Source organism: Colias eurytheme, chromosome 19, assembly GCF_061535395.1.
Source record: "Colias eurytheme isolate Ceu_HAF_F1 chromosome 19, ilColEury1 Martin Lab GWU primary, whole genome shotgun sequence".
NCBI lineage: Eukaryota > Metazoa > Arthropoda > Insecta > Lepidoptera > Pieridae > Colias > Colias eurytheme.
Genome location: NC_142998.1, coordinates 4,076,269 through 4,103,486, shown reverse-complemented (window position 1 = coordinate 4,103,486; position 27,218 = coordinate 4,076,269). Strand labels below are relative to the sequence as shown.

General features: G+C 31.4%; 1 protein-coding gene across 1 annotated transcript in view; it reads right to left on the bottom strand.

Annotated features, from left to right (window-relative positions):
- Positions 1-4,273: 4,273 nt before the first annotated feature.
- LOC149900109 (adipokinetic hormone/corazonin-related peptide receptor variant I-like) overlaps positions 4,274-27,218 on the bottom strand; it is a 63,171-nt gene continuing 40,226 nt past the window's right edge. The window contains exons 5-8 of the mRNA XM_090113392.1: positions 17,469-17,622; positions 13,768-13,955; positions 10,999-11,060; positions 4,274-4,432 (exon numbers count right to left, since the gene is read on the bottom strand). Of these exons, the coding sequence (XP_089969518.1) occupies positions 4,274-4,432; positions 10,999-11,060; positions 13,768-13,955; positions 17,469-17,622 (563 nt within the window). The remainder of the gene's footprint in view (positions 4,433-10,998; positions 11,061-13,767; positions 13,956-17,468; positions 17,623-27,218) is intronic.

Genomic DNA, 27,218 nt, shown 5'->3' with positions numbered 1-27,218 from the left:
GTCAAATACTACTATGTCCTATGTATTTAATGTGTTGTCAATAGAAATACAATTGACATGACTTTATATTATATTATGTATCTTTATAAATATAAGACAATATATCACTCCAGTATTGTTCTGCTTTTATCTATTAATTTCTTACGAAACAATACTTAATTGCAAAAGTTAAATAGTTATTGTTAATGTATTAATAAAGACAAATAGTCAGAAACAAGTAAGAATACATTTGCTGTAATAAAAATCAGATTTGGTTTGGGTTCAGTAATAAGAATCAGTTTTGGTACTAAAAACTGTAATTATCTCGACGCGTTATTTCATTAAATTTCAATAAAATATAATAAAGGATTGTTATGAATATAAGTTTTCCATAACATAAATGAAATTGTTAGCAAGTTAAGAAGGAGTCTTAATAATTTCTTATTTTTCAGACGAAAATGAAATTTTGAAAGTTACCTACGTATATTATTGATATTGATAATGTAAAACAAAGGCATACAAATAGCATAGTAAAATAGTTTTGTTTAAGAATCTAGTCAATTAAAATAATTAGACTATTTACTGTATAAGTGTAAATGTATGCGAGAATGTTTGTATGGTTTATGTGTAAGTAATAAAATATTAATAAGAGAATGATGTGTTTTATTGATATTCCTTTCTCTGATTTTTGTTTAATTAATGTTTTAGTAAAGCAAGTACCCAATATTAGTAAAGAAAATTAAATATATTTTTTGGAAGAAAACATAAAATAATTAAATTGGCTACGTCTGTGGAGTAAAATATAATTTAATTATACATTATAGCCTGTTAAAGCTTACTTGATTTTTACTCGTGTAAAGTTCGTAATTAATTAATCTTTTTCATAAAATAACGAAGTCTTATAAAGGAAATATTGCGCACAGTATATTGTAATACTGTGTATTGCGGACTTATTTTTGACTAGCGGTCCGCCCCGGCTTCGCCCGTGGTACATATTTCGCAATAAAAAGTAGCCTATGTCCTTTCTCGGGTATCAAAATAACTCCATACCAAATTTCATACAAATTGGTTCAGTAGTTTAGGCGTGATTGAGTAACAGACAGACAGACAGAGTTACTTTCACATTATTTTATAATATTAGTAAGTATGGATTTTGGAGTGAACTAACAACATTTGAAAAATTTAATAGTTTTTCCGATTTTGTGACAATTGCAAGGAAAATGGCATTGTTTTGAAAATGCCTGACCTACAATTACATATTTCATTTAGGCAAAAGCCATTTGATTCCAGCATTTGGAATAAATTGAATAACATTAATACCATCCGATATTTACCTACATATGAAATACTCTTTTACATATAAATGACAAAATAATATTATTCTATGTATATTAACGTGTATTGGCAGCTAAACAATTTTCCCTTTTCGAACAGTCGTCAATATTTAAAGCTCCCAACAGTATTCAACACGTGCCATGAGATCCATTTTCGTAACCATAATACCGTAACAGAAGAACGACGTAATAGAAGCTTCTTTTCACGAAAAAGCGGTTTTAAAAGCATGATACGAAATTGTATCATACATTTGTGGGCTGTTTATGTTACAGTTAGAATTCATTGTCGGTCAAAATCACTTTTGACTATAAAGATCGGTCAAAAACATTTTTTTACTAAGGGACCGATTCCCTTTTAGTAAAACAATTTTTAGTAAAGTTTAACCATTGAAAAAAAATATTTGTTTATCAATAGTTACATTTGACATCAGATGATACATAATTAAAATGCAAGCAAGTAGTAATGTAACAATTATACTTAGATGATTTTGTGGACAAAATTGAGGCGCAATGTGGGATCCGATTACCATTCATTCCTTTTTAGGCCAAGGTCTCGACGAAACGTTGTAAGGATAGCAATTAGCCGCATCAACGCCTTTGAGGGCAAAAGCTATGTGTTTGCGGATTACAGTAGAAATACAAAGGATGCATTAGGATACGTTACGTCTATCTTAAGAAACAGAGATATCCTGTTATCATTTATTACCTACTACGTATAAAGGTATAAATGGTATATATTGTCAACTGGCAAAATTTTAGAGTTTCGGTCATATAATATGTCAAATATTGTATTCATGATTATAATTAAATTCATGTTATAATTAGAAATGGATCATTAATAAAATTAAGTTAGACCATTAATATATTGTGTGATGTATTCCTAGTAAAACAGATTTCAGTGCACATCTAATTTATTACAATTGCAATATATTAAAATAAAAGCTATTGGACAGATTGATATGTACTATGATTTTATGCGCTCAACGAATTTGATTGAATTTTGATGGTTATATAGAAAAAATAGAACTACTAACGAACACTACCTGTTAAAAATTACATACCTATTTGAATATATTTTTGAGTTTTAGATGGATCGTTGAAGAATATTAAAACTTAAAAAGAGTAAAACGTAGATTGATTCTAGCAGAACAAATGAAAATTCCATTTGGTAAAAATGAAAAATACATAAGCAAGATACATTATATTGTGTAAATGTGAACGATGAAACTTTCATGGTGTACCGTGTAATTATCCTAATTACAATGTTGGGGCTTTTAAATAAAATAAAATGTGTGAGTAAAAAATTTATTTTACATCCAAAACATTTATAAACTCATTTTAAATACTAACTTACTTAGGTACATTTCAATTTTCAATCGTATACATACATCACAACAATTTATACATCGATTTATTAATTATTGATAGAACAATTCATTGAATCTTATATATTATTATTTATAATGTTAAGTATAAAATAAATTATTATTAGAAACATATTATTTGTTGTAAAAAGTTATGAAATTTCAGCTATATAAATTACGTCTGCTATTCTGTAGAAAGATCTGATTGTGTTTTTCACTTGTTTCCCATATAATTGAGTAATAAATTATATTAGTATAATGCATTTTTTGATCAAACTGAAATAATAACGATTTTTTAAATATCAACAACACATTGAATCTTTTAACAACATCTACATTAAACATCATCTTGACTGAGTTTCATTCACAACAAAATAATATTTATATAATACTAGCGGTCCGCCCCGGCTTCGCCCGTGGTACCTACATGTTTAAACTATCCTATCTCTCAAGTTGGATCGAACTGCACATGGTGTGCGAATTTTATTATAATCGGTTAAGTGGTTTAGGAGTCCATTGGGGACAAACATTGTGACACGAGATTTATATATATTAAGACTAGCGGTCCATCCCGGCTTACGTACGGCGGTACATGTTTACGTTTTCTCCCCATTAAAACCATCCTCGTACTTCGAGGAATATTATAAAAAAGATGTTCAGTTCAGCCGTTCTCAAAATTTGCGCTTAGCAACAAGTTAAGTGTTTCATTTAAATTATAGATATTGATATAATATTATTGTATCCAAATGATTACTATGGCTTAGACGATATGAGTTTCATGAGCAATTGCAATCAAAATAATATTATTTTCCCAAGTAGCAATTTAGTTGCATTTTCAACTGATAATAATTTACACTTATAATTAACCTTAGTATAATAAACTTTACAAAATTACAACATTATCACAATTAAGTAACATCAATATTAACTAACATCTTACTGAAGAATTTAATTCTCTCCTAACCAAACTCTTCTTTCGTAATATCATTTGGAACTAAATGTATCTATCTATATTTACATTATTTCCACAATTATTTATATTTATTCAGTGTTTTTTTTAATCTATTAAGAACAAAAAATAGAGTACAATATCATCAAGAAGACTTTGTACAAACACATCAGAAAAAGTATAGCTTTTTTGGCACATCATTATTAACAGCTAACACATTTTTTGATAAACATTTGATTTGTAGGGGGTTATCTCGATGGGAAGAACATATATTATGATTTAACTTAGGTCATATGTACAAACGACTTCAATCCGTCGAAACAACAGTCAATTCAAGACCACAGCACTTAAAACTGGTATATAACTCTAAGGGCCGATTTTTCAATGCTTGGATAAAACTTATCCGTCCAATAAAGTATTACACGGTAATATTGAAATGTCACGTAAACTGTCAAATACGGGCAATAAGAATACGTTTTTAAAATGGTAGTTTTATACATTATTCGATGAATAAGTTTTATCCAAGCATTGAAAAATCGGCCCTAAGTAAAATACAAACAAATGTCTAAGAGCATTTGAAAAAACTAATATAATAATATACACGTCTATGTATTACTATTCTATTACACTATTCTCCAACAAAGTAATTACTTAGCAATCCGATTAGTCTGTAAAGTGAATATTTCGTACGCTTTCGTCTTGTACTCCTCAAACTGTCGTTCACTCCAACACGGGAGGGGCTCCGTACTCCCGCTCGGTACCACTAGGGAGGTCTCTTGGTACCCAACGTACCGGGACTTTATGTTCTGAAAGAAAAGTGGTAATTAGTATGTGGAGTAATGGTTATACATATTTAACTGACTTCAAAAAAATGAGGAGGTTCTCAGGGCCGGTATTGTTTGGTAAATATTATTTGAGAACACATTTATCAAAGATTAAAAATATTACTTTTAATACGCAAATATTTTCATTTATCTTTGCTCTACATTAATATCATAAAAACCTTGTTCCATAATATCTTTGTTAATATTATAATACGTAGAAATCTAGAGCAACCAAACGTTGTTGTGATGGAAACAAAAGAGGAATCAATCAGCCAGTGAATTTGATTGATTGTACGCATAGAAATCTAAATAACAAGGAAATTGTACGGATTTGTTAACGTCTCTCATAATGTAAGTAATATATAGGTAATTGAATAAATTATCGAACAAAATGGTTTTGAATTACGTTGATTAATAGTGAATGTTTGTGATTTAAGTAGGATTTATCTTACCCAACACGCTGTGCAATGTACATACCTACTATTATTAAATTAAACCTAATTCATGTCAGCACAAACACTAGCATATATTTTAACCTTAAATAATTTTGTTCAACATATTATAGAAGCCATATAATGAGCCAAAATGTTAATTATGTCACGACTTTAAGTGGCACCCACATAACCTTAAATTGTAACCCGCTAATCAATTACGTATGTGTACAGTATTTTATTAAATCTGGGTACTATAAGGTAATGAGAAAATGTGTCGAAGACAAAAATGTTTCTTTTATCTTTAAAATTTTTACTTTACTTTAGTTTATAAACAAATCTTTTTAAAAGCTTAAAACCAAAATCCTTAGGAAAAAAAAAACACCCTAATCCTTAGGAAAGGAGAGCAAATAAATGCAATTAGAAGAATATTATTCATATATTTTTTAATAACATTACAACGACGGGTAAAGCTTAAAGGCACATCTAGGCTATAATAATGGGACCACAGTCGACAACCGAAAGTTATATGCAAATTCTGGTAGATAATAATCAGCATAGCTTGCTGTTCGGATTTACCGGATGCTATATCGATGAATTCCTATTTTGATCAGCATTTGATTAACTAGATAGAGAGATATTGCGGTATTATTCGAATACAAGCTATTTATAGAAAATGACAATAATTATTTACAGCGACAAGTGTTACTAATTTACTTTCAAACGGAAATAGCAATCTGTGTTAATGAAAAGTCAAGAAAAGGTTCTTCGTTAACCATTGAATTCATTATAACAATATCAAATTCGTAAATGTAGTCAATATTACACTGAATACTCAAAAGAATGTGAAAATTGTATTTTATGTACTATGCCATCAGATTTTACTTGAAACTTTTTCAAATTTAAACACTCAAACATAATTCATTAACTTGAAAACTTCCATTAAAAGCCTTTTTGAATCATTAGAATACATTCAACCGCAAGGTTGTTAAGAAAAAATAGTTTGTAAATTGATTTGAATTTTGTGATAAAAATATGTTTTAACTTTCTCAACTCATAACACCTCCCGCGAACTATAGTTGTTTCTCATACCCAATACTCATTCGCACAGTCTTCAATGTCATTGATTAATCTAACCATCTCAAACATGGCATCTACAACAAGGCAACTATTACAATTATTCACAGAAGAAGGTCAAGGAACCTGGGTCTAATGAGGTAATTAAGAAGATTTAGTAGAGATTTACCTACTATTCCAGCTTGACTTATCCTAGTATAAATTACTCCCTACACGGTAATGCAAACATGACATGTTTTTATGTGAATTGTCAAGCTGCATGAACATCTAAAAATATGAAATTATAGATTGCCTCCCGAGTCCCGCTTCACCCGCATTTAGAAAAACCCGCATAGTTCCCGTTCCTGCTTGATTTCCGGGATAAATAGTAGTCCGTGTTTTATTTTGGGTATTTAACTACCTACATACCAAATGTCATGCCAATCGGCTCAGTAGTATTTGCGTGAAAGAGTAATTAATAAACATCATTTCAAATTTATAATATTAATTAGGATGTATTTTTATTAAGTTCGCGTCCAATCTGATTATAGTGCATGAAACACTAAGCTTTTAAGACAGCAACTAAACTAAACAATCATGTCAGACTCTTGCATTTTATAAAATAGAACGCTTCATCAATCAGCTGCCAGCACGTAGTTCGCATGACATTCATTTCCATCATCGATCTAAACCAAACGATCATTTCATGCATGACACTACGTAACATATGTCATGCTGCAATATCGTCTATGGATGACTTAAGAAAATTTTTCAAACATATTATAAATCAATATATTATATCCTTCCACATTTACACGTGTTACAAGCGTTATAGTCCATTACGAAATCGACGACTATTATACGACGCTTGTGAAGTTTTCTGTACTGAAATATTCTACAGTTGGATAAACTCCTTCGAGATTTGCTAACAAGGTCGACATGTGACAGATTTTAAACTTTGTAAGTATATGTTTTTAAATTCGTAGATAATTATGATAGTTAGATTTTTTTTTAATTTTATATACTTAAAAAAACGGGAGGGTTACTGTATTTTTTATGGTCACCGATTTTCACTCAACTCTAGGCCTATTATAAAAACCATATTTTAATGCAAGACTTATACCAATACGGGCATACACAAAAAAGTTTTAAAACGATACAAACCTCGGAAATAAAACAGAACATGAACTCGGATGAGACATTTGATGAGATATTTGAGTTTCACGACTCGACACTAACGAACAGCGTGTAGATAAATATTAATGCATTAAGCTTAGAACTTTACTTTCTTCAAGTCAATATTACCACATCCAAAGTAAGCCATGCATGAAACAACATGTCGCATGATAAAGGAGATTGCCCAAGTGACTATGGCACTTGGTACCGCAATCAAACTTATTGTGTCAAGATGAAATATAGCTCAATTAAAAGCTTGATGTTAGTACTTTTAGAAACGATTAAAGTTTTTATGTAAATAAGCCGCAGTTCGCGAAAATAAAAATAAAACAATAGTTTTATTTAGCACTATCATATATTGCTAGTAAATATTTTTAGTTTAGTTTAGTTTCTTGTTGATAAAGATATTTTTTTTTCTTTTCTTACACGTGTATTCGCGTAGGAAAATAATATAGGATGTTATTATTTTGTCCGTGAATTTACCATCACTAATTAAATTAGTAAATAATAATATTATGGGAGGAAATTCTAGGAATTTATTTTGTTACAGTGTATTCATAATAGAATGAAATATTATGAGATAAAAAGAGTCTTTGTAAAGATATACCGAATTATTATATTACTATACAGCCTAATATTGTAATGTGTACAAAGAGATGTTAATAATTTAATACGAAGATTTATAATATTACTTATAGCTGTACCCCGCGGTTTCACCCGCGTGGCTCCGCTCCTGTTGGTCTTAGCGTGATGATATATTATAGCCTTCCTCGGCTGTCAAACAACGAATTTTTTTTTCAAATCGGACCAGTAGTTCCTGAGATTAGCGCGTTCAAAAAACAAACAAACTATTCAGCTCTATAATATTAGCATTTAGCTATTATTATGTATTCTGTGATATTAGTATAGATTTACTATTATTTATTATATTAAATTAGAAGTTAGTATTATAGATTTAGCTAGGTACTAGTTTAATTTAATTTTACCAACGACCATTATTTGCATTCGTCCATTTTGGGCTGGAAATTTCCTTTCCCAGTTTAAATGGCGAAAGTTCTCTCTAACTGGCTTTGTTTGCATTTTATAGGGGTGACAGACGTACGAGTAAGTACGCGAACTTGTGGCTCGACGACCTTTTTCGCTCGTGTGTCACCCCAAGTACGCGTACTTAAAAACCGTCGAGTAAGTTCGTTGACGATCCAACATGTTTGAAATTTTACTCGTAGCCCGCCTTCGCTCGCACGTCTGTCACCGCCGCGAGCCGCGAGCCTAGCCTGTCTAGCTATAATAGGTGTTACTAAGTGCAAAAGTTCAATTAATTTCGTCTTCTTCTTTTAGTTTTATGAAAATAATTTATTATAATTAATATGAATGAATATAATATAATTGAATATTGGCGAAGGTATTTTTGAATCCCGCCAAGGAAGTTTCACTCCTGACGCGTAGGCTCGGCGCACACGCTCTTTTTTTGTAAAGTACCCTCTAAATATAATAGTAAAAACGAAAATATATCCTTCAATTTTTGAACATTTATTTTGTTAGAATGCTATTTACTTAAAAGTAGGTGCTGGTTATTAAATTAAAAATGTCTATATTTAATTCCTGAATAACATAAAATTCCCTCTGTTGATGACATAGAGACATTCGATATCGGTGACGCGCGAGAAGCTACTGACCAAGCTCTTGCGTGTGTCACCGACGTCGAGCCGAGTAAGTACGCGAACTTTAAAACCGCGGTTTTAAAGTTCCTACGTCTATCAGCCCTTTTAGACGTTGCGGCTGCGAAGTAGGAAGTCTGGTGAACTACCCTTATATTTTAGTTAAATTAACTTTTCCTATTTCAATTCAAATTATTCTCGGTGCACAGTTTTATTCAAAAATAGTATCAAAATGTATATAATATTATATAATTATCATAATATGTGTCATACGTTTATTTAAATATATTATGTTTTAAAAGGTAGTTTTGCTTACAAGCAATAAAAACTACATTTCAAAAGAGTGAAATTTTATTTTCTCTGTGACATATTTTTTTACTTAATTATTAAAAAAATCACACTTCGACATGTAAAACTCGTAAGCCGATTTTATTAATTAAATACATTGTTTAAAGTTTTCAATAGCTTTACAATATTTTACATAGAACAGACATTGAAATTGACCTAAATGTAAAGATAAAAATATTTAATGGTCCTTTAATTTTGGTTTTTTAACATTTATTTGTATGTAATAAGTATGGGGATAATTTAATTACATTATAAAAAAAATGTAAACTAGCAAAGCTTTATTTTAAAATAACTTAGTGAGAAACCCGAAAATTGTTTCTCAATTTATCCAAAACCTTTTTGCACAATTTATTAATTTTAGGCTGTTACGCGTTATCCGATACTCAATAAAAATTTGATGGATTGTCTTTATTTATATTAGGGAGTTTCACGTCGCCATTATATATAAAATACTACGAAAAGCTGTTTTATGTAAGGCTGTTGCTAATCTCCCTTTCACGTCATAATATAAGTTATTTTTTGCAATCTTTCAATACATTTCATGCATAATGTGTGTCCCTACACTCAATAATTATTTTGTGGTAAAGTCTAAAGATGTATTTTTATTTTTAGAGTATTTATGTATGTATATTTCAGAATTTTCTACATAGACTTAGTCTAGTATTGTTACAATTTTCTAAAATTGTCGAAATTACATCGGCGAGGTTAAATTGTAGCATCATTATAATATAATGATGAATGTTATTTTATTACATTTTCCCTAACAATTTTCACAGAAAGCTTAGCATGAAAGATAAAAAGGTCATCTTTGATAGCAGGTTACATTTCTTTTTATAAGTCAGAAATTCGGCAATCACGCAATTTCAGATCCAATTTAGTCAAAAAGGTTCTATAATGTGGCTCATCTTTATATTCCTTATATAACATACACCCTAAAATCTCTAGAGGACATTAACACTACATCAAAAAACTGAAGAAGGTAATTTTCACTTGGGGTTTTTGTACAAATTGATTCCTCCACTTAGACAAAAAAATTCACATTTCGCAAAGGAATCGTGTAAACCTTTAGACAACAATTTCATTAGACCTCAAAAATCTATTTATTCAAGCGAATAGACGTTTATTTGAAACTTGCGTGTAACATGAAATTGGTGAAACTTTTCGATTGAAGGTTGTATGGCATATTAAATGATGATGAGAATATTTATTAGAAAATATTAACGTATAGAAAGAAAGATGAATGAAAATTAATTATTATTTACTCTATTTTAGAAATATGATATTAATATTAAAGGTAATTTTGTACATCACATATTACTCCACTGATAGAGTCAAGTAAATGTGCATAGCGTATACCTAACAAATCAAAGGTGAGATTTGTGTGCTTTAGTTTTGTAAAGACTTAATTTGAAACTTACAGTATGACTTTTACCCTTTATAGGTATATACTATAAAGCTGAAGAGTTTGTTTGTTTGAACGCGCTAACCTCAGAAACTACTGCAACTGGTCCAATTTGAAAAATTCTTTTGGTGTTAGAAAGACCATTTATCTAGGAAGGCTATAATTGGATATATATAATCACGCTAAGACCGAATAGGAGCCGAGCAATACGGGGAAAACCGGGGGGAACAGTTAGTCATACTTACATAGTTACTTACTGCCGTTGGGGCAGAAAGGTTCTAGAATGGAGACCACGTACAGGACGACGCAGCGTAGGACGGCCTCAAACAAGATGGACAGACGACCTGATCAAGGTGGCGGGGAGCCGCTGGATGCAGGCCGCTGGTGATCGGCCGTTCTGGAAGTGTTTGGGGGAGGCCTATGTCCAACAGTGGACGTCCAATGGCTGACGACGACGACATAGTTAGTCATACTTACATTATTGGTTTGAACGACAGCTTGTTGTTTGCCAATATATTTGCCTGGTTCCGCCATTATTCCTGTACGGACAAAGAAATTAAGTATATTATTTCTATAGCAAATAACGTTATTGTAGGATAAATTTATTATGGACATTTGTTGGTTTTAGCAGATACACGTGACGTTTTCTAAAGAAAAATACGTTAAGTAAATATTTCGTTTGGTTTTATTTTTTGATCCACTTTATTTTTACTTTGATAATAGCGTCCCGTTTTTCCTCTTTATAATTAAAAAAAATATACTTATAATGTTGTTTTTAATATAACAACAGGGATGACGTGGCCAAAACTAACATACCAACGCTAGATTAAACACAAATATTTATAGTATAATAATTATTATAAATTACTCTATCTGTCTGTCTCTTTTTCACGCCTGAACCACTAAACGGATTTGGATGAAATTTTGGTACAAAGATAGTATCACACCTAAGAAAGGACATAGGGTGCTTAAAATCACGAAATCAGTTGATTATGTTTATAGCACGACTCATGATGCGAAGCATCAGAGAGTGCTTTACGATCGAAAAATTTTTTTCGCCTCATTTTCCTTTAACAACAGAAGCCGCGGGCAAATAGCTAGTAGAATATACCTTGAACTTTTCAAATAAATCCAATATATTCCAATATGCATGAAAATAAACACGGTCCTAAATCTACTTAAGAGCTTAATTCTATGACCTTAAACCATTTTGTAATAATTAGTATTCAATTCACAGTCACGGAGAGATTTACATATTATAGACAAAGTTCAGTTATTGTATGTCATGTATAATCTTCACCTACTTATTGCTTAAATAGAAATGGAGAATGAACATAAAATACTGGACGGATTTGAAAAATTATTTCAGTGTCAGATAGCCACAGCAGATAGCCCATTTATCGAGAAAGGCTATAGTGGAGCAATGCGGGTGAAACCGCGGTACGCGTGAGCGTAGAACCGAGGGGTCCTGGGTTCAATTTCCGGTGGAGACGAAGAAAAAAAAATGTCTCGGACTGGAAGGACACAGAAGTAGAATCACCTACTTGTCCCTAAAGGAAATGGAGCAGTGAAAAAGATGTATGCATAATGCATCTGCCCCTTACCCCACTAGAGGACACGGGACTTTAATTTAATACTCTTAAATTAACTTATTGTAGCAGATACAATATTACTTAACAATCACAATCAAAGAAGTTATCGAGGCAATTATACAAATAAACAACTCGGTACTATTATTATTTTGGTATATCTCGATTTGTTCAACCATCCTTGTGTCCTTCATTTCAAGAAGAATTAAAAAAAATAGGTGCTAGGTACATTATTAAAAATGTTTGATCTTGCCAGCGTGATATTGTTTTCAAAATTATCATATGCATATTTTATCTCAAACATTCATTATATTTGATATTTATAAATTTCAAAATTTAAATCAAAATTCAAAACAAGCAAGCAAACATACTACATACGTTATAAAATTTTATGAAACCGTGTAAGGCTTGTATAAGCAGCGTAGGCGATTGAACTATAATACTGTTTGCATAAGAAAGTTTGTATTCATCTTGCATTTTCCAATAAAGATATGTTTTCTTACCGCGAAGTAGTTTTAGCTGCTACCAGCAAACAATATACATTTAAAAAATGGTAATTCTAATTGAAAAAGGGTGTAAAATCCCACTTGATAAGAATAAAGATAATACATCCATACTAATATTATAAATGCGAAAGTAACTCTGTCTATCTGTCTGTTACTCAATCACGCCTAAACTACTGAACCAATTTGCATGAAATTTGGTATGGAGATATTTTGATACCCGAGAAAGGACATAGGCTACCTTTTATTGCGAAATAATATGTACCACGGGCGAAGCCGGGGCGGACCTCTAGTAATATATAGTTTTAAATTGCCGCCAAAACGTCGGCTTATTTTTGATGTAGATATCTTTTTATCCCACCCATCTTATCACCCCATATCACCTCATAAATCTATAAGCCGTTTACACAAAGCGTGTCATAATTATTAAACATAAAGGTCCTTCTTGCGCAGTCGGCGCAGTAAAAAAATATTGAAAAAGGAAAAAAGTTTTAATTGCTCTAGATGTAAAGAAATTTGACTGATAAACGCACACAATAGTGTTCAAAATTAAAGGTCATATGTTATGTCCGTAAGCAGATAAATATTTTGTTGGTCATTCGAAATTCATTACTTGTATTCGTATTTCGTGTCATGCTTTTTACAGGTTGTGGGCGTAATTGTATTTGAGATATCTTTTGCTCTTCGTATACGTCATAAAATGATTTTTCACTTTTTGAATGTATTTCCATATCATCGTGGTACCTACGTCATACTAACTAAAATTATATTACAAATGCGCAAAAAAAGCTTTCCGTCTATCTTTTTTAAGGCCACATCAAAACTTTTATCTTTTAAGGCATTTGGATTGAAAATAGTTGTCTTCAACTACTCTCAAGTTTAATATCGCATTATATTATCCGCAGCAAAAACCTTGGTGAGAAAGAAAAATCTTTGATGTGGATATGTCCACGGGTGAAACAGTAGGGCACAGCTAGTCTATATCGCAGAGAAAGTAATTAACAAAATCGGTTAATGAAAAATACTATGAATGTGCGTACACAATTCTTATCAATTCAGTTTAATATTTCAATAAACATTAAACATCAAACAAAATTTAAATACATATTAAAAACTACAACCAAAATTAAAACCAATCAAATTACAATACTTACTGTGTCCATTCAAGTTTTCGCTATGGATGCAAAAGATTTTCCTAAACGTTCTGTTAATAATGTTCATGTCCAAAGTATATGATCCATACACCAGAGGATCCATACAGGAGTTGGAGACCGCCATGATGAAGAACAGGTCCTGGACCCGCGCAGACACCAGCATCGCGGACTCCCGGTCGAACATGTACCTTAGGAGAAAGATTAATTACTATAAAATCTATAAAGTTTTTCAGAGTAGCCACTATAGTCAACCAATAATTCATACAATATTTAGAAACAGAAGTATAAACAAAACTTTCAGTTTCTCCGGGGTAGTTTAACGGCGGAAAATGTTAAAAATGTTACTCTCACTGTATAACGTTCGCAAAGCGACAATGTTAAATATTCAACTATGTGTATATGTTTTCAACTATGTATTAAAGGACGTAGTCTGGGACGTGACTTAGTTATAAATTAGAATATTAACTACATCTACAAGCTACAATAAGCTACAGCTGCGCCGTCTGTCCTCCACTAATGTGACAAGACAGAAATCTGCCTCAACTGAAACCTTATCAAATGAAAGCCTAACTTTGCATACTGAGAACTACGTGGGATTCACAAAAGGACCAGATAAAAACCACTTGAACTAGTATAAAGGGCTAGGGTACATTAAAACAAAAAACATAATATGATAAATCGTAAAAATCACGATATTTATAATAACCAAATGTTCAAGTAAACAATTATTTCCCTTGATCTTAAAATAAAAGAAATTATTTACCCTTTCTAAATCGTTATAAGAGAAAGTCAAACAACTCTATAAGTTAGATAAGCAGGATATGAAAAGAAACCTCAAAGAAATCTGTTAAAAAGTAGTAAAGGGTTTTCTTTGCCTTAAATAATGGGCTCTTGGGTTCAATGATACTTAAAGGATGAGTTAGTGAACCTTTGAAAAAATAATTTAATGTATATTGTATTCTTCCTTCCTTGTGATGATTTAATAACGTACATAAACTTTTTATATATGTAAGAAGTTTAAATTCTAAACTGTTAGAAAAATCATGTTCTTTTTATATTATCTTCATGATTATTCATTGTAATTCTTTCTCTTCCACACATATTAGGTGAGTTTATCTTCTATTAAAAGATGAAACACACAAACATCACAAATATGTGCTAGGCGAATTTCCGTTGGTTTACGTAGCATAAATTAACCTCGAATGCAATGCTATAAAATTTAATTAAGGCTACGCTTACTCGTCCCATATATTAATGTAATAAATTTTCAGTAGGTATAGGAACCGTAGTAAATAAAGGAGATCGTTAACAATATTTATTTATTTACTGTAACACTAGTACGTTACAGTACGGTGGTCTAGGTAAGGAAAAACTAAAATAATATAAGTAGCAACTTTTCAACTGTCTCGTTTCGGAGATTATGCGGTTGTATGAGAACGTTTTTATCACAATAAGACGTATTATCGATTACCTAGTGGGAAAATACTTCTAAGTGTTTATGGTGTTTACAAAGAAAAAATCTTCGACATTATATGTATACCTCAAAATTTGATGTTCGATATCATTCAGTCCTCATTTCATATTAATTAGGTAATTGATTTACGTTTAATTTACGTCATCATCTTTACGTCATCACTAACAAATTTATCCTAGATTGTAATTAATATTACAATTGTGGTTATAATATTAGCGTTCAGGTTTGGAAATATTATATGGGGATATTAAAGGCAAAGCAATCTTTGATATATTTTGTCGTTATTATTTTAAATATTAAGTGAAATCCTCTTGCAGTTTATAGGCTACTAGCTTTCGCCCACGGCTTCGTCCGCGTTTTCAAAGAAAAACCCGTTCCCGTAGGATTTCGCGGATAAAACCTATCCTATGTCCTTTCTCGGGTATCAAAGTATCTCTATACCAAATTTCATGCAAATTGGTTCAGTAGTTAAGGCGTGATTGAGTAACAGACAGACAGAGTTACTTTCGCATTTATAATATTATTAGTATGGATTTTACATATTTTTCATACAATAGAAAATTGATATTTTTTTTCCTCGAAATGGAATTCAACAAAGGACTTTAAAAATAATATCATTTTTTAATGTACTACCTTTGTGTAATATTAAAAAATCTTATAATTTGATCATATTTCAAAGTTTATTAAATATTGTTTTATTAAATAAACTGCTAAGGTAAAATTTTAAACATTTTCCTTCCATCGAATTTCCCTTTCATTCCACAGAAACTACGATGATAAATAAGATAGGTATACATGGAAAAGTAATTAATTCAAGCTTGAAAGTTTAAATTAATTAAGAAACCCACAAGAAACTATCACTTCAAGTAATTTGTTAATCAAACCAAATCGATTTCTAATCTATATATAGAACCTAGCGAGAATGCAAGGTTACTATCATCTATAAACTAATACCTAGTTTCTTGAAGTCAATAGTCTGTTTCTGTTTCTGTTTATTTTGTATCAATATTGATACTGAAGAAAATCTAAATACGAACAAGTTCTTTTCTATTTTAAATAAAAAAACGTTTGTGAGACTTCTTAATTTTTATATGAGATTCGAATTTATTTTCATTTTATTCAATAAATGTAGCAATATATCGCTAAGTATCGTAAGAAATACAGTTTATTGCACGCCTCATAATGGTCCGGGAGCCAGCAGCAGATTTTATGACCAAGTTCCTCTCAAGCGGTAATTAGTAAAATGCATCAAAGTATAGTATTATGAAGCCTCGTGAACGTCAGCTGGAGCTCGCTTGGGGGGAAGAGCGGTTGTAGCCTCCCGTATCAGCTGACGGTTTTTCCACCAAGATACAGCCAGCTGACATATATATTTATCCACAGTTACATATAAGCTATCATCAGGTAAATTTTTGTTTGAGAGGAAATAACGGAAAATAATTTTTTCTTTAAATTTAACTTTCATGTTCGAGACACCAGCTGACGTATAATATACCATGTTGTAACCAGTTGACTATTTTTTTTCGTTGAGATATTGGGTTAGCTACAATTTGACAAATTTTTAGCTGAGAGGAAATGAATGAATGAATGTATTTTTTTTCCTATGTGCGTGGGAGGCTACAACCGCTCACCCCCCAACCGAGCGCCAGCTGACGTTCACGAGGCTTTATAATACTATACTCTCATGCGTCTGACGAATTATCTCTTGAGAGGAAATAGTTAACCAAATTTGCACCTGGCTCCCTAACCATAAGCGAAGCGTTGAGGTGGGTACTACTGTCACTTCGCGCAAAACATCTGATTTTTCAAACTTAAAATGTCTTTATGTATCATACATTGCACTTGTAAGATAATACATAGACACACATATTAAGAAAAAACACTATTTTTAACGTTCATGATATTTTTGATGTCATTTTTGTTATTTAAACTAGTTAAAAAACAGTTTAAAAAAGTTCTGTCTTGGACGTCCGTGTGTCTGTATGTGCGGATCCTTTTTCTTGTTAACACGATAGCGACCGAAATACTTTACTAATCGAGTCTTTTTTTTTCTCTTACGCTTGAGTATGCTCAGGAATAGAACCCTTTCATTTTTCAGGGTCTGATTCGATGTGGTTTAATTGTTATTAAATAAACAAAAATAATAATTAATAAATATTTATTAAAAAAAAATTATGAGGCGTGCACTTTTGGATTTTTTTATTTTGCATTAAATGGCCTTACTTACCACAGCGTCATAGTGGCATAGGGCATCCAACAGCAGGCGAAGGCAGTAACTATCGTAACTGTCATCCTGAGGGTCCTTCTCCTAGCCCGTGCTAGTGGCCTCTGATCAGACCTCCGCAGGTGAATCCTGCCATGTTCTGATTGCTGACATTTACCTGCCAAAAATTGAGAAAAAATATATCAAAGGTGCTCTTCATAATGGGCAGCGTTGGGCGAATAGAGGCAATCATGATAGTGTTGAGGACCTAAATGTCTATGATCGGCCGTCATTATAGATCGTATCTGCGGCAAACATTGACGATCATAATATTATGTGCGGCCAAAGCTCTCGATTGTGAAGAGGGCCCATTAAAACATGAAAAATAACTAATAGCAGTCCGACATTCCGGGAAACAAGGTTAATACACAGTCAAAGTGTAAGCTACTTTTCAAGAATGGGCCAGTATTATGCTATTAGCTGCTAAGTATGATCTGAAAACTGATCGAGGAGTTAAGTCAAGAATTAAGGTAAAAGTAATTTCAATTAAATAAGATTCAATACCTGTATTAATTTTTTTGTGTTTGTTATTGTAATTTACCTGCTATATCAAATTTGTTTTCTCAAATTCTAGAGTGTTCCTGACAATTTCTAAACTCAACTCAAACATTTATTTATTCAATTAGACTTCTTCTAGAAGCACTTTTGAAACGTCATTAAGTACATATTTTTAACATTTACCACCGATTCGGAAAGCAGTATCTACGGAGAAGAATCGGCAAGAAACTCCATAGTTGCTCTTTTTAAGATAAATTAATTTAAATTTTTTAATTAAGATTCTGTTAAGATAAACTCATATAGCCTAAATTAAACGTGACAATGTCGGGTCAAAAGTCAAGCCTCTTTCATATTCATTGTTTTAATTACGAACTTTACACGAATATATTATATTTGAAGTATATTTTTAAGTATAAGCAAAGGCCTTAATTGATATGCGAAAGTTACCCGGGGTAAAAAGGTTAATGAATATTTTAATTAAAGCCTTAATGAACGTTTAATGGGAATTAATTTACGTTAGTTTGTATAGTATTAAGTATCTTTACTTATTGTAATTTTTTGACGTCTTATAATTCGATAGAGCCGGTTGCACGCACGAAAAAACATGACTCATGCGGCGTTACCTCGCTCTGAGGCGTTCCGTGTAAGGCTTGAAGTGCAAGCGAGAGCGCGGAACGAGCGACAAAGAAGCACAATCGGACGTTGTCACGTTCAACTATCGTCAGTAACGCCGTTAGTACACCGACGCATTCGCGTGCGGCAGCGAATCTCTGCGAAACTACTGCGTAGCGAAATATCTGCGGAACCTTAGTAAACAGCAATGTTTTCGCAACTTTTTCGCAATGCGTCTGTGTAATGGCCATTTCGCAGTTCCTTGCGAAACAATACTGACAAGGACGCAACTATTTCATCTATCTATGTACTAGAGTGAGACATATCATATGCGAAAACCTGCCGTACTACTGACAGATTTTTCGTTGTTTCGCTGCCGCACGCGAATGCGTCGGTGTACTAACGCCGTTAGTACACCGACGCATTCGCGTGCGTCAGCGAATCTCTGCGAAACTACTGCGTAGCGAAATATCTGCGGAACCTTAGTAAACAGCAATGTTTTCGCAACTTTTTCGCAATGCGTCTGTGTAATGGCCATTTCGCAGTTCCTTGCGAAACAATACTGACAAGGACGCAACTATTTCATCTATCTATGTGCTAGAGTGAGACATATCATATGCGAAAACCTGCCATACTACTGACAGATTTTTCGTTGTTTCGCTGCCGCACGCGAATGCGTCGGTGTACTAACGGCGTAACGGCGTAAACCGACTTTACAGACAACCAATTTTTTAATTTGTTCCTCTAATCTCTGGCTCTAATGATTTTATTTCTTGGTATGTCCACGTTCGATTTTAAAGATATATTTCATTTAAACAATATGCTAGAGGACATTTCTTTTAACTATATTTATTTTCGCAATCAAGATTTCACGTTCCCGTCGCGGTCGGTACAATGACTTACTTTCATTAATAAATTTTTTTGGATTATTGATATAGCAAACATATTAATGTAAACAGGTTCAGATTATTACTGTGCCAAAGTCATTTTCATTTGTTATCATTGTTAACAAGATGATACCGCTTTGAAAAACTCGAATAAAAACATTTCCACGAAAAAATATAATAGATAGGTAGATCATATGTGTTTTGCCCTCATACCTACCTTTTATGCAGGTAATTTTAATTTCTCCTTGTATAAATTATATTCTAAATTGTTAACATAAACGTAAAGTCTAATCATTGAAAGGTAACAAATAGTGGTGTGTAATTTAATAAATATCATGACCCGAAATATTATAGCAGAATCATCTTATACACAAATATTATTTTGCTGAAAATTGGATTCAATACAATAAATTATTAATGGATGTATTATTTTCATTCATTCATAACGATGATTTGTCTATACCCGTAACTACTAAATATAGACTCTTTTATATCAAATACAAATCAGTTCCAAATTATTTTTAACTCTAATAAAGAATGATAACGTTCTCCAAAAACTATAGATATAAAAAAGCAATAGTACGTTAAATTAAGACCAACCTACATTTTCTTCTACCAAATTGATAAAAATACTTAAGTTAATTATAAGTCTATCATAATCTCAACAAACAAAACAACTAAAATTTGGGTAATTCAGTATTTGAAGACGATGGAACAAAAAAGTCAAATTTAATCTATCTCAAGTTGTCTGACTCGTGACAGACAGCAGGCGTCCCTAGTCCCTAATACATTCCGATTTATTTGTCCTTAGAAAATATAGTAGATACTTATAGTATGGAAAATTAGGATTTTTGGATATATAAACATTATTCATTTTTGCCTAGGTAGGTATATACTGTTCCATTTTCGTATAAATGCAATTAAATAGAAATTAAAATGTTCACTTTGGCGGTTCTGACGCAGTAAAAGCGACAACACTGCATGCATTAAAGCTTGATCACAATAGTTAATTATACCCGATTCATTTAACATTCATTTTGCAGCTGCAGTCAAATAGAGAAGTTTAATAAAAAAATAGTTTTTAAGTATTTACACTTTAAGTATTTACGTTGGAAATAAGAACATAATTTATCTTATAGGTATAGTGAGTAGTTTCATAAAGTGCTTATACTTCCATCTGTATTCTGTGCTAATACGCTGCCTTGAATAATTAAATCAGAGTTTAGTTTCCTACGTACTTAATGGAGTTTCAAGTGCGAAAACTTATATTTCTAGAACAGAAACTGCTTTCGTACAAATTGTAATTTAAATCATTTATGAATGTATTTTGAGTACAAAACTAGGTGATTGTGAAAATAGAGTATGAAAACTTTTATGAAGTACGATTATGTTACAATAACATGAATATCAAACAGAGCCGCGAACCAATTATTACTCAATTATTAGTTCATTAAGTAATGATTTCACTTTATTTGTAAACAAAATAAAGTGAAATCATAAAGTGAAACAAATTATGAATAAGATATCGTGGTGTTTATTACTAATTCACTAGGGACCAACTATAATTGGAGGCCTTTTGATATTTGAAGGTCATTGCTCTTTTAGTTTCTCTCTAGTGGTATACCGGTGACCTCCCAGATCTCTGTAGTTATTAGGCTGTGTAATTCAGAAATAAATCGTTTATGTTACTTGATATTTTAATCTATAATTTTTATGTTGTTAATTTGGATAATATCTAATTTGAAATGATCAAAGTGGTATAAAAAGCTTATGAAACTTTTGCTTTATTACCTAAAACCTTTATTAGATAAGTAACTTGAGTTAGATAGATAGATAGATAGTTTAATCTAGAGTTAAATTTAAGTTAATATTATGTATACTTCTGACCATAAATACCTATGTAAATTCATGTTATATTACTGATCATGTAGTAATTTTGGCCCCTATACACTATTTTCCATTATAAGCGAGCTAAAGCTAAGCTTCAACTTCTAGGTAAGTATGTTAAAAGTTTCAACACTTGAAGGTTGTATGCACGATTCGAGCCCAAAGTTTAAGACAAATAATCTACATCTGCTGTATGAAAGTCCTTAAACTAGGACAAGACAATCGGTTTTAAACCTCCATTGAAATTTCACATCTGCTACCGTAGACAGGCTTAAAATTAGGTCGGGACTTAAGGCATCCTTTAAGAAATATACCTATACCTTATAAGTGACAAATATTTTATATATAATACCTATTAAATAAATCTGTGAATTGTCACTGAAATAATCTTTCAAGCGCATTTATCATCAAAAGAAGGGCAATAGAAAGATTCGCCTATTAGAAGCTTGACCAACGTAGTGGAAATACCAAAGCCATTATTTAGTCTCACTGTCGAGATTGGATACAAAAATAGCTTATTAAAAATAACCCACACTAAAGTTCGAAGGATAACATATAAAAATGTTTATAAGCTTAAAAGAATGGCAATTTATCTTGTGAAAGTGGATTAATACCGTCCATACATCACTGTTGAGCTCAAATGGTTACTTCAATAAAATAGCATTTAACGTACATTCCCTTTATTATAAATTCATTCTTAATCGTTACACGTCTTATAATGTCGGATTAAACTGCAAAATATCTTGTACAAACAGATATACATTAAGATATCAAATATATAAGATTATCGTGTCGCGGTGTTTGAAAACTCCTCCGAAACGGCTTGATCGATTCTCATGAAATTTTGTGTGCATATCGGGTAAGTCCGAGAATTGGACCACATCTATTATTCATACCCATAAGTGATAAGTGTGGCAGAACAATGTTTGCCGGGACAGCTAATTCATTAATAAAATACTAGCCGCTCATCCAGGCTCCGCCCGGGTGGACCCGGGATAAATACATCATAAAATATAGCCTATGTTCATAAGGGATAATGTAGAATTCTAATGGTAAAATATTTTTTTTAATCGGTATAGTAGTTTCCGAGCCTATTCCATTCACAGAAAAAAAAATCTTTCCTCTCTATAATATTACTGTAGATAGTTTTTCAATCTGAACCTTTCTTTTGTAATTTCCTAGAATGCCTAGACTTCTTAGAAGTAAGTTATTGAACAAATAATATTAGTTATTATTTTTGAAATATACTCGCAGAATTTTTCCACGGTAATAGATTTGATTCTATGTCAGTTACATTATTGATCACGTCTCTCTGTTACGTGTCCCTGTCTCGTGTTAAAAGAAATATTGTCATGTGACGACTTATAAGATAAAAATTATGTACAAATTACCTGTTTAGATATGTCTGTAACGTATAATTCAGGTCAGTTAACTCTTATAAATAAATTACAACGAAAGCGAAATCGTTGAAAACAGAATGACGTTGATTAAGTTTCAATTCAATTAGGCACAATTCGAAAGACCCATATTCTGAAGAAGTAGGTTTACTTTACCATTAAATAGCGACGAAATATAAAATGCTTAAAAGGTTGCGGTCGCCGCTCAGAAATTTCTACGTGTAGGCATTTTGTATAAATGAATTTTACACATTGTTCAGCACTTAAACAGACTTTGCACATAATACCATAACATTCTTGTCATTGTGTTTGTTCTTTATTTTAAGGGACTTTGAACGTTAAAAACAGTAGGTATTAACCCCGCTGTTTTGTGACTAAACTAATATAAGTAAGGCACAGTTTTATTCATTGATTAACAATCAATGAATAAACCTGAAAATTGGATATATTGCGGCCAAAAAAAATATGAAAATATGGACCTTCAAATATCATAAGTTGCTTATTAACTATTTTGGAGAATCCTTTGTATACATGTCAGATATTATGATAACAATTTAGTACAAAGTTATTGAATCAGAAATGATGAAAATCTATTCCGTCACATGTGGATACAATACATACGGAATCTCTGTTAAATGTTGTCAAATTTTACTCTGTTACTCTATAGGTTTAGATGATATTTGGCAGTAATGTACTGAATTTCCCTTATGCTACTTGCAAGAAATACTTGTTTTAATGCGTAGGTTTGTATGGCATGCATAAATATTTATTGAACCAAAATATTATGAATTATATTTAATAATCATAGCTATTCCCACAATAGGGTTGATATAATATGTCGCCAATTTAATAAATTACGAAACACATTTCTCAGTTTGTAGCTATCTTTTTTGTGAACTCGAAAGTGTGTAGGAAGCTGTAGTCCGAGCTCTTTCATCTAATCCTTATGAAACATGTCACGGGTGACGGGACTAATGCTACGAGATTAAATGAAAATCCGTCGTCTAATATGTACTTGCCTTGATATTTATTTTACTATAGTGACTGAAATATTTTCAACGTCTAGCTTAGAAAATATCTGTAAGTTTACTGTCTCTGGTTTGAATAAATACTTGTTTATATTGAGAATATATTTGTGTTTTATTTATTCGTTTTAAGGCAGTAGCTTAAAATTACTTACTACCTTTAATGCTTGTAATTATTGCATTAAATCCTTAATTATACTTTGAAATTATTATGTATAGGTACTTCCGTGTCATATTATGCGAATTATTTATTACACAAAAATATTCAATTCTTTATTTTGTATTCTTATAATTTAGTACCTTACTAGTTGTCTTAAGCTTATGTATTTGTTTTTGATGTAATTTGAGGAACATTTATACATAATATAGAGATCAGAGTATATTTATTATATGGATCATTAAACATTAAACAATCACACAAGACTAGTTACTATATTATGTGCAATTAAAGTGGATTGTTTCTTACAAAGTGCCAAGTGAACCTTATGGTTGTATCGGACAACATGAACACAATGGAGAGCCTTTCAAGTCTAGTAAACCTTAAAAGCATGCTAATATATAAGTCATAGTTTAATATCTAATATAAATAAATTACTAATAAATTATTTTTCTGCTACAAAAACGTAATAATCATATGAATTGTAGCGTGTAAACATTTTCTTTTAGTTAATTTAACTATATTGTCAGAAACAACGTTACCAAAATCTATTGACACAAAAAATACCCCCATATTTACCACAGTTGGTGGCATTTTATCACACTTATAATACTGTATATTGTTAATAACAAGTTCTATATACTGATTTCCGAATCAGTGGTAAATGGTTAAACTTTGTCATGACGATTCAAAAGTACTTTTAGACGAAGTGTAATTGAATAAATAAATGTTTGAGTTGGAATTTGATCCGTCATAAATACAACAAAATAATTAATCACATGAGATTTGATAACATTTGTGTTTGAAGCATCCCCGGAAATACATTCCCGTATCTGCAAAATGATACCTTTGTATTAAAACAACGTACCAATTCCACGAACCTAGAATTGATGAAGCTTTGTGGCACACACTATACGCTTGAAAATCCCATTCATGATTAAAAATATACTTTTTCAACACGCAACTTCAAAAGGAATTTTTTCAACATTTTTCCATAGGTACTGCTTCCTATTGGTCGTTGCGTAGAATATAGGCTATATTCTATTCAACACAATAGTCTTCTTCTATGAATAGAATATCAAAAACAAAAAGCTTAAAAAATAGAACGAATCCTTTCACAAAATAAATACTCTTCAGCAATATTGATCTTTTGAGACTCAATAATTTTTATTTTCAACAACAATGACAGTGCTTCTAAACCGATTTCGAATACACCAAATTATCGCACCAGATATTCAATTGATCGTAAATTTAGTCTCTTTGGCATAACTTAATACAATAATTTCAATTAATAATCCTGCCTGGGATATTCCGAACTAATAAAAAGAAAATAGCTAAGGTTGGAGTATTGTCGCTATCTACTGCTGAAATAATTTTCAAAATAGCATCAGTAATTTTGAAAATATGTACTTATTCACTAAAATGTTACACTAGATAAATAATCTGAACTCGTATTTTTTTGTTTATGACTTGAATAAAAATTCTTTATATCCGACACACGACAGTCACAATATGTTTACATAATATATCTTTTTGCTTTATACTGGCTATTTTACACGTGTCCGGAACGAAACGTGTAAATCCCAGAAGAATAATATCTGACGCACTTGCTTTCCCTTTAATGGATATCTGGAATTATCGGCTTTTACAATTTTATTTATTGTCTTTGAGGAATTTGAATTGATGTTCTGAAATTGATTGTAAGAGTAGTATTTTATCCGATTAAGTATTAAAATTGTATATTATTAGAATAAAGCTATCTATCTGTTATATAAAAATTTCATTGAAATCAGCCCGTCGTCGTTTAGGCGTGTTAGAGCAATAAGATAAAATTTATTAATAAATTCAACAATTTCAAACCACCTTTCTAGAAATCCTTTCTATTTGACTTAATTTAAATTTGAAATAGTACTTATCTTTAAATTAATTTAACTTTAGTGCTTGTTTAAATTTCAAATTACTGTAATAGTTATTTCAGTCGTTTATTGTGGTTCGGTTATTAAATTTAGTACAATCAAAAAGCTGACATTGGGTGACGAGTTAAAAATGCACTTAACAATACAAATGGCCAGTTGACAACCCATTTAATATTTTCATTCTTTCTAAGGACCCCTTTTACTTTTTATTGAAAAATTTCTTAACTGAACCAACCAGTGAACAATACGTTCACTGATTACTGTAACATAAAAAAATACCTATTGAAATATATCGAGTCTCCCTTTTTTCTGTTTTATACTATTAAGGGACGACGCACATATTGAATGAAGGAGCATTTTCCACTCTCAATCAAAATTGTGCAATTGTTCTTATTGAAATTATATTGAAAATCAATAAAACAATTAATTCATACATATTCAAGCGACTACATGGTTAAGGTATAGCGCACATAGTGGAAAAGGCAAAGCGCTCCTCTCTGCATTATATGTGCGCTGACCCTTAAATAATACATATCTAGTATGCTAATATGTCATGGAACTCAAGGAGAGCGAGTTTCAGCTTTACGTCCCACAAACGACTAATTACAAGCACACACAACACTTAAACTGTTGGATAAACATTGGCCGTAATTTCAACCTGGCTTAAACTGTTGACTTGATTTAATTAAGCTAAGAACACATGGTAATACAAACAGGCAAACAAATATCAAATCATCGGTATTGCAAGATCCCCTTTTTCAAAAATGTCTTGTTTTATCAAAATACAGTAAGGTACATTATTTATGCATGCCTTTATACAGCAGCTTTTTTCTATTTTCAACTATCCTTTTTAATAAAAAGGATATTGCTGTACAAACGAAATCTCACATACCTTTATTACATCAGCAATGAATTGCTACTCAAAACCAAACAATTCTGTTAGATTAATGGAAAAGGCCCAAAAAATATGTTGACAGACAGCCGAGGTCAATCGGAGGTCCAATCTTTTGATCCGTTTTTATACTGATGCAATGAAATAAACATAAATATATTGTCATTCGGGACACAGTTCAACCTGTATATAAGTAGAAACGAAAATATAACAGAGTAAAGGTCAAATTTAATTAAAAGGAAAATTGAAAACTTATACCTATATTCCGGGCAAGACGATGTATGACTTCAATAGGTACTAAAATGGAAGAATCAGATATTTTAATACGATATTGAAATTTATTCAGTGGGCTGAATCTGGAACGTAATCTTAGGACTACAATAAAATCTTTCTCGTACACCGTTGATATATTTTACGAAATATCTTTTTAAAATGTAGACCAA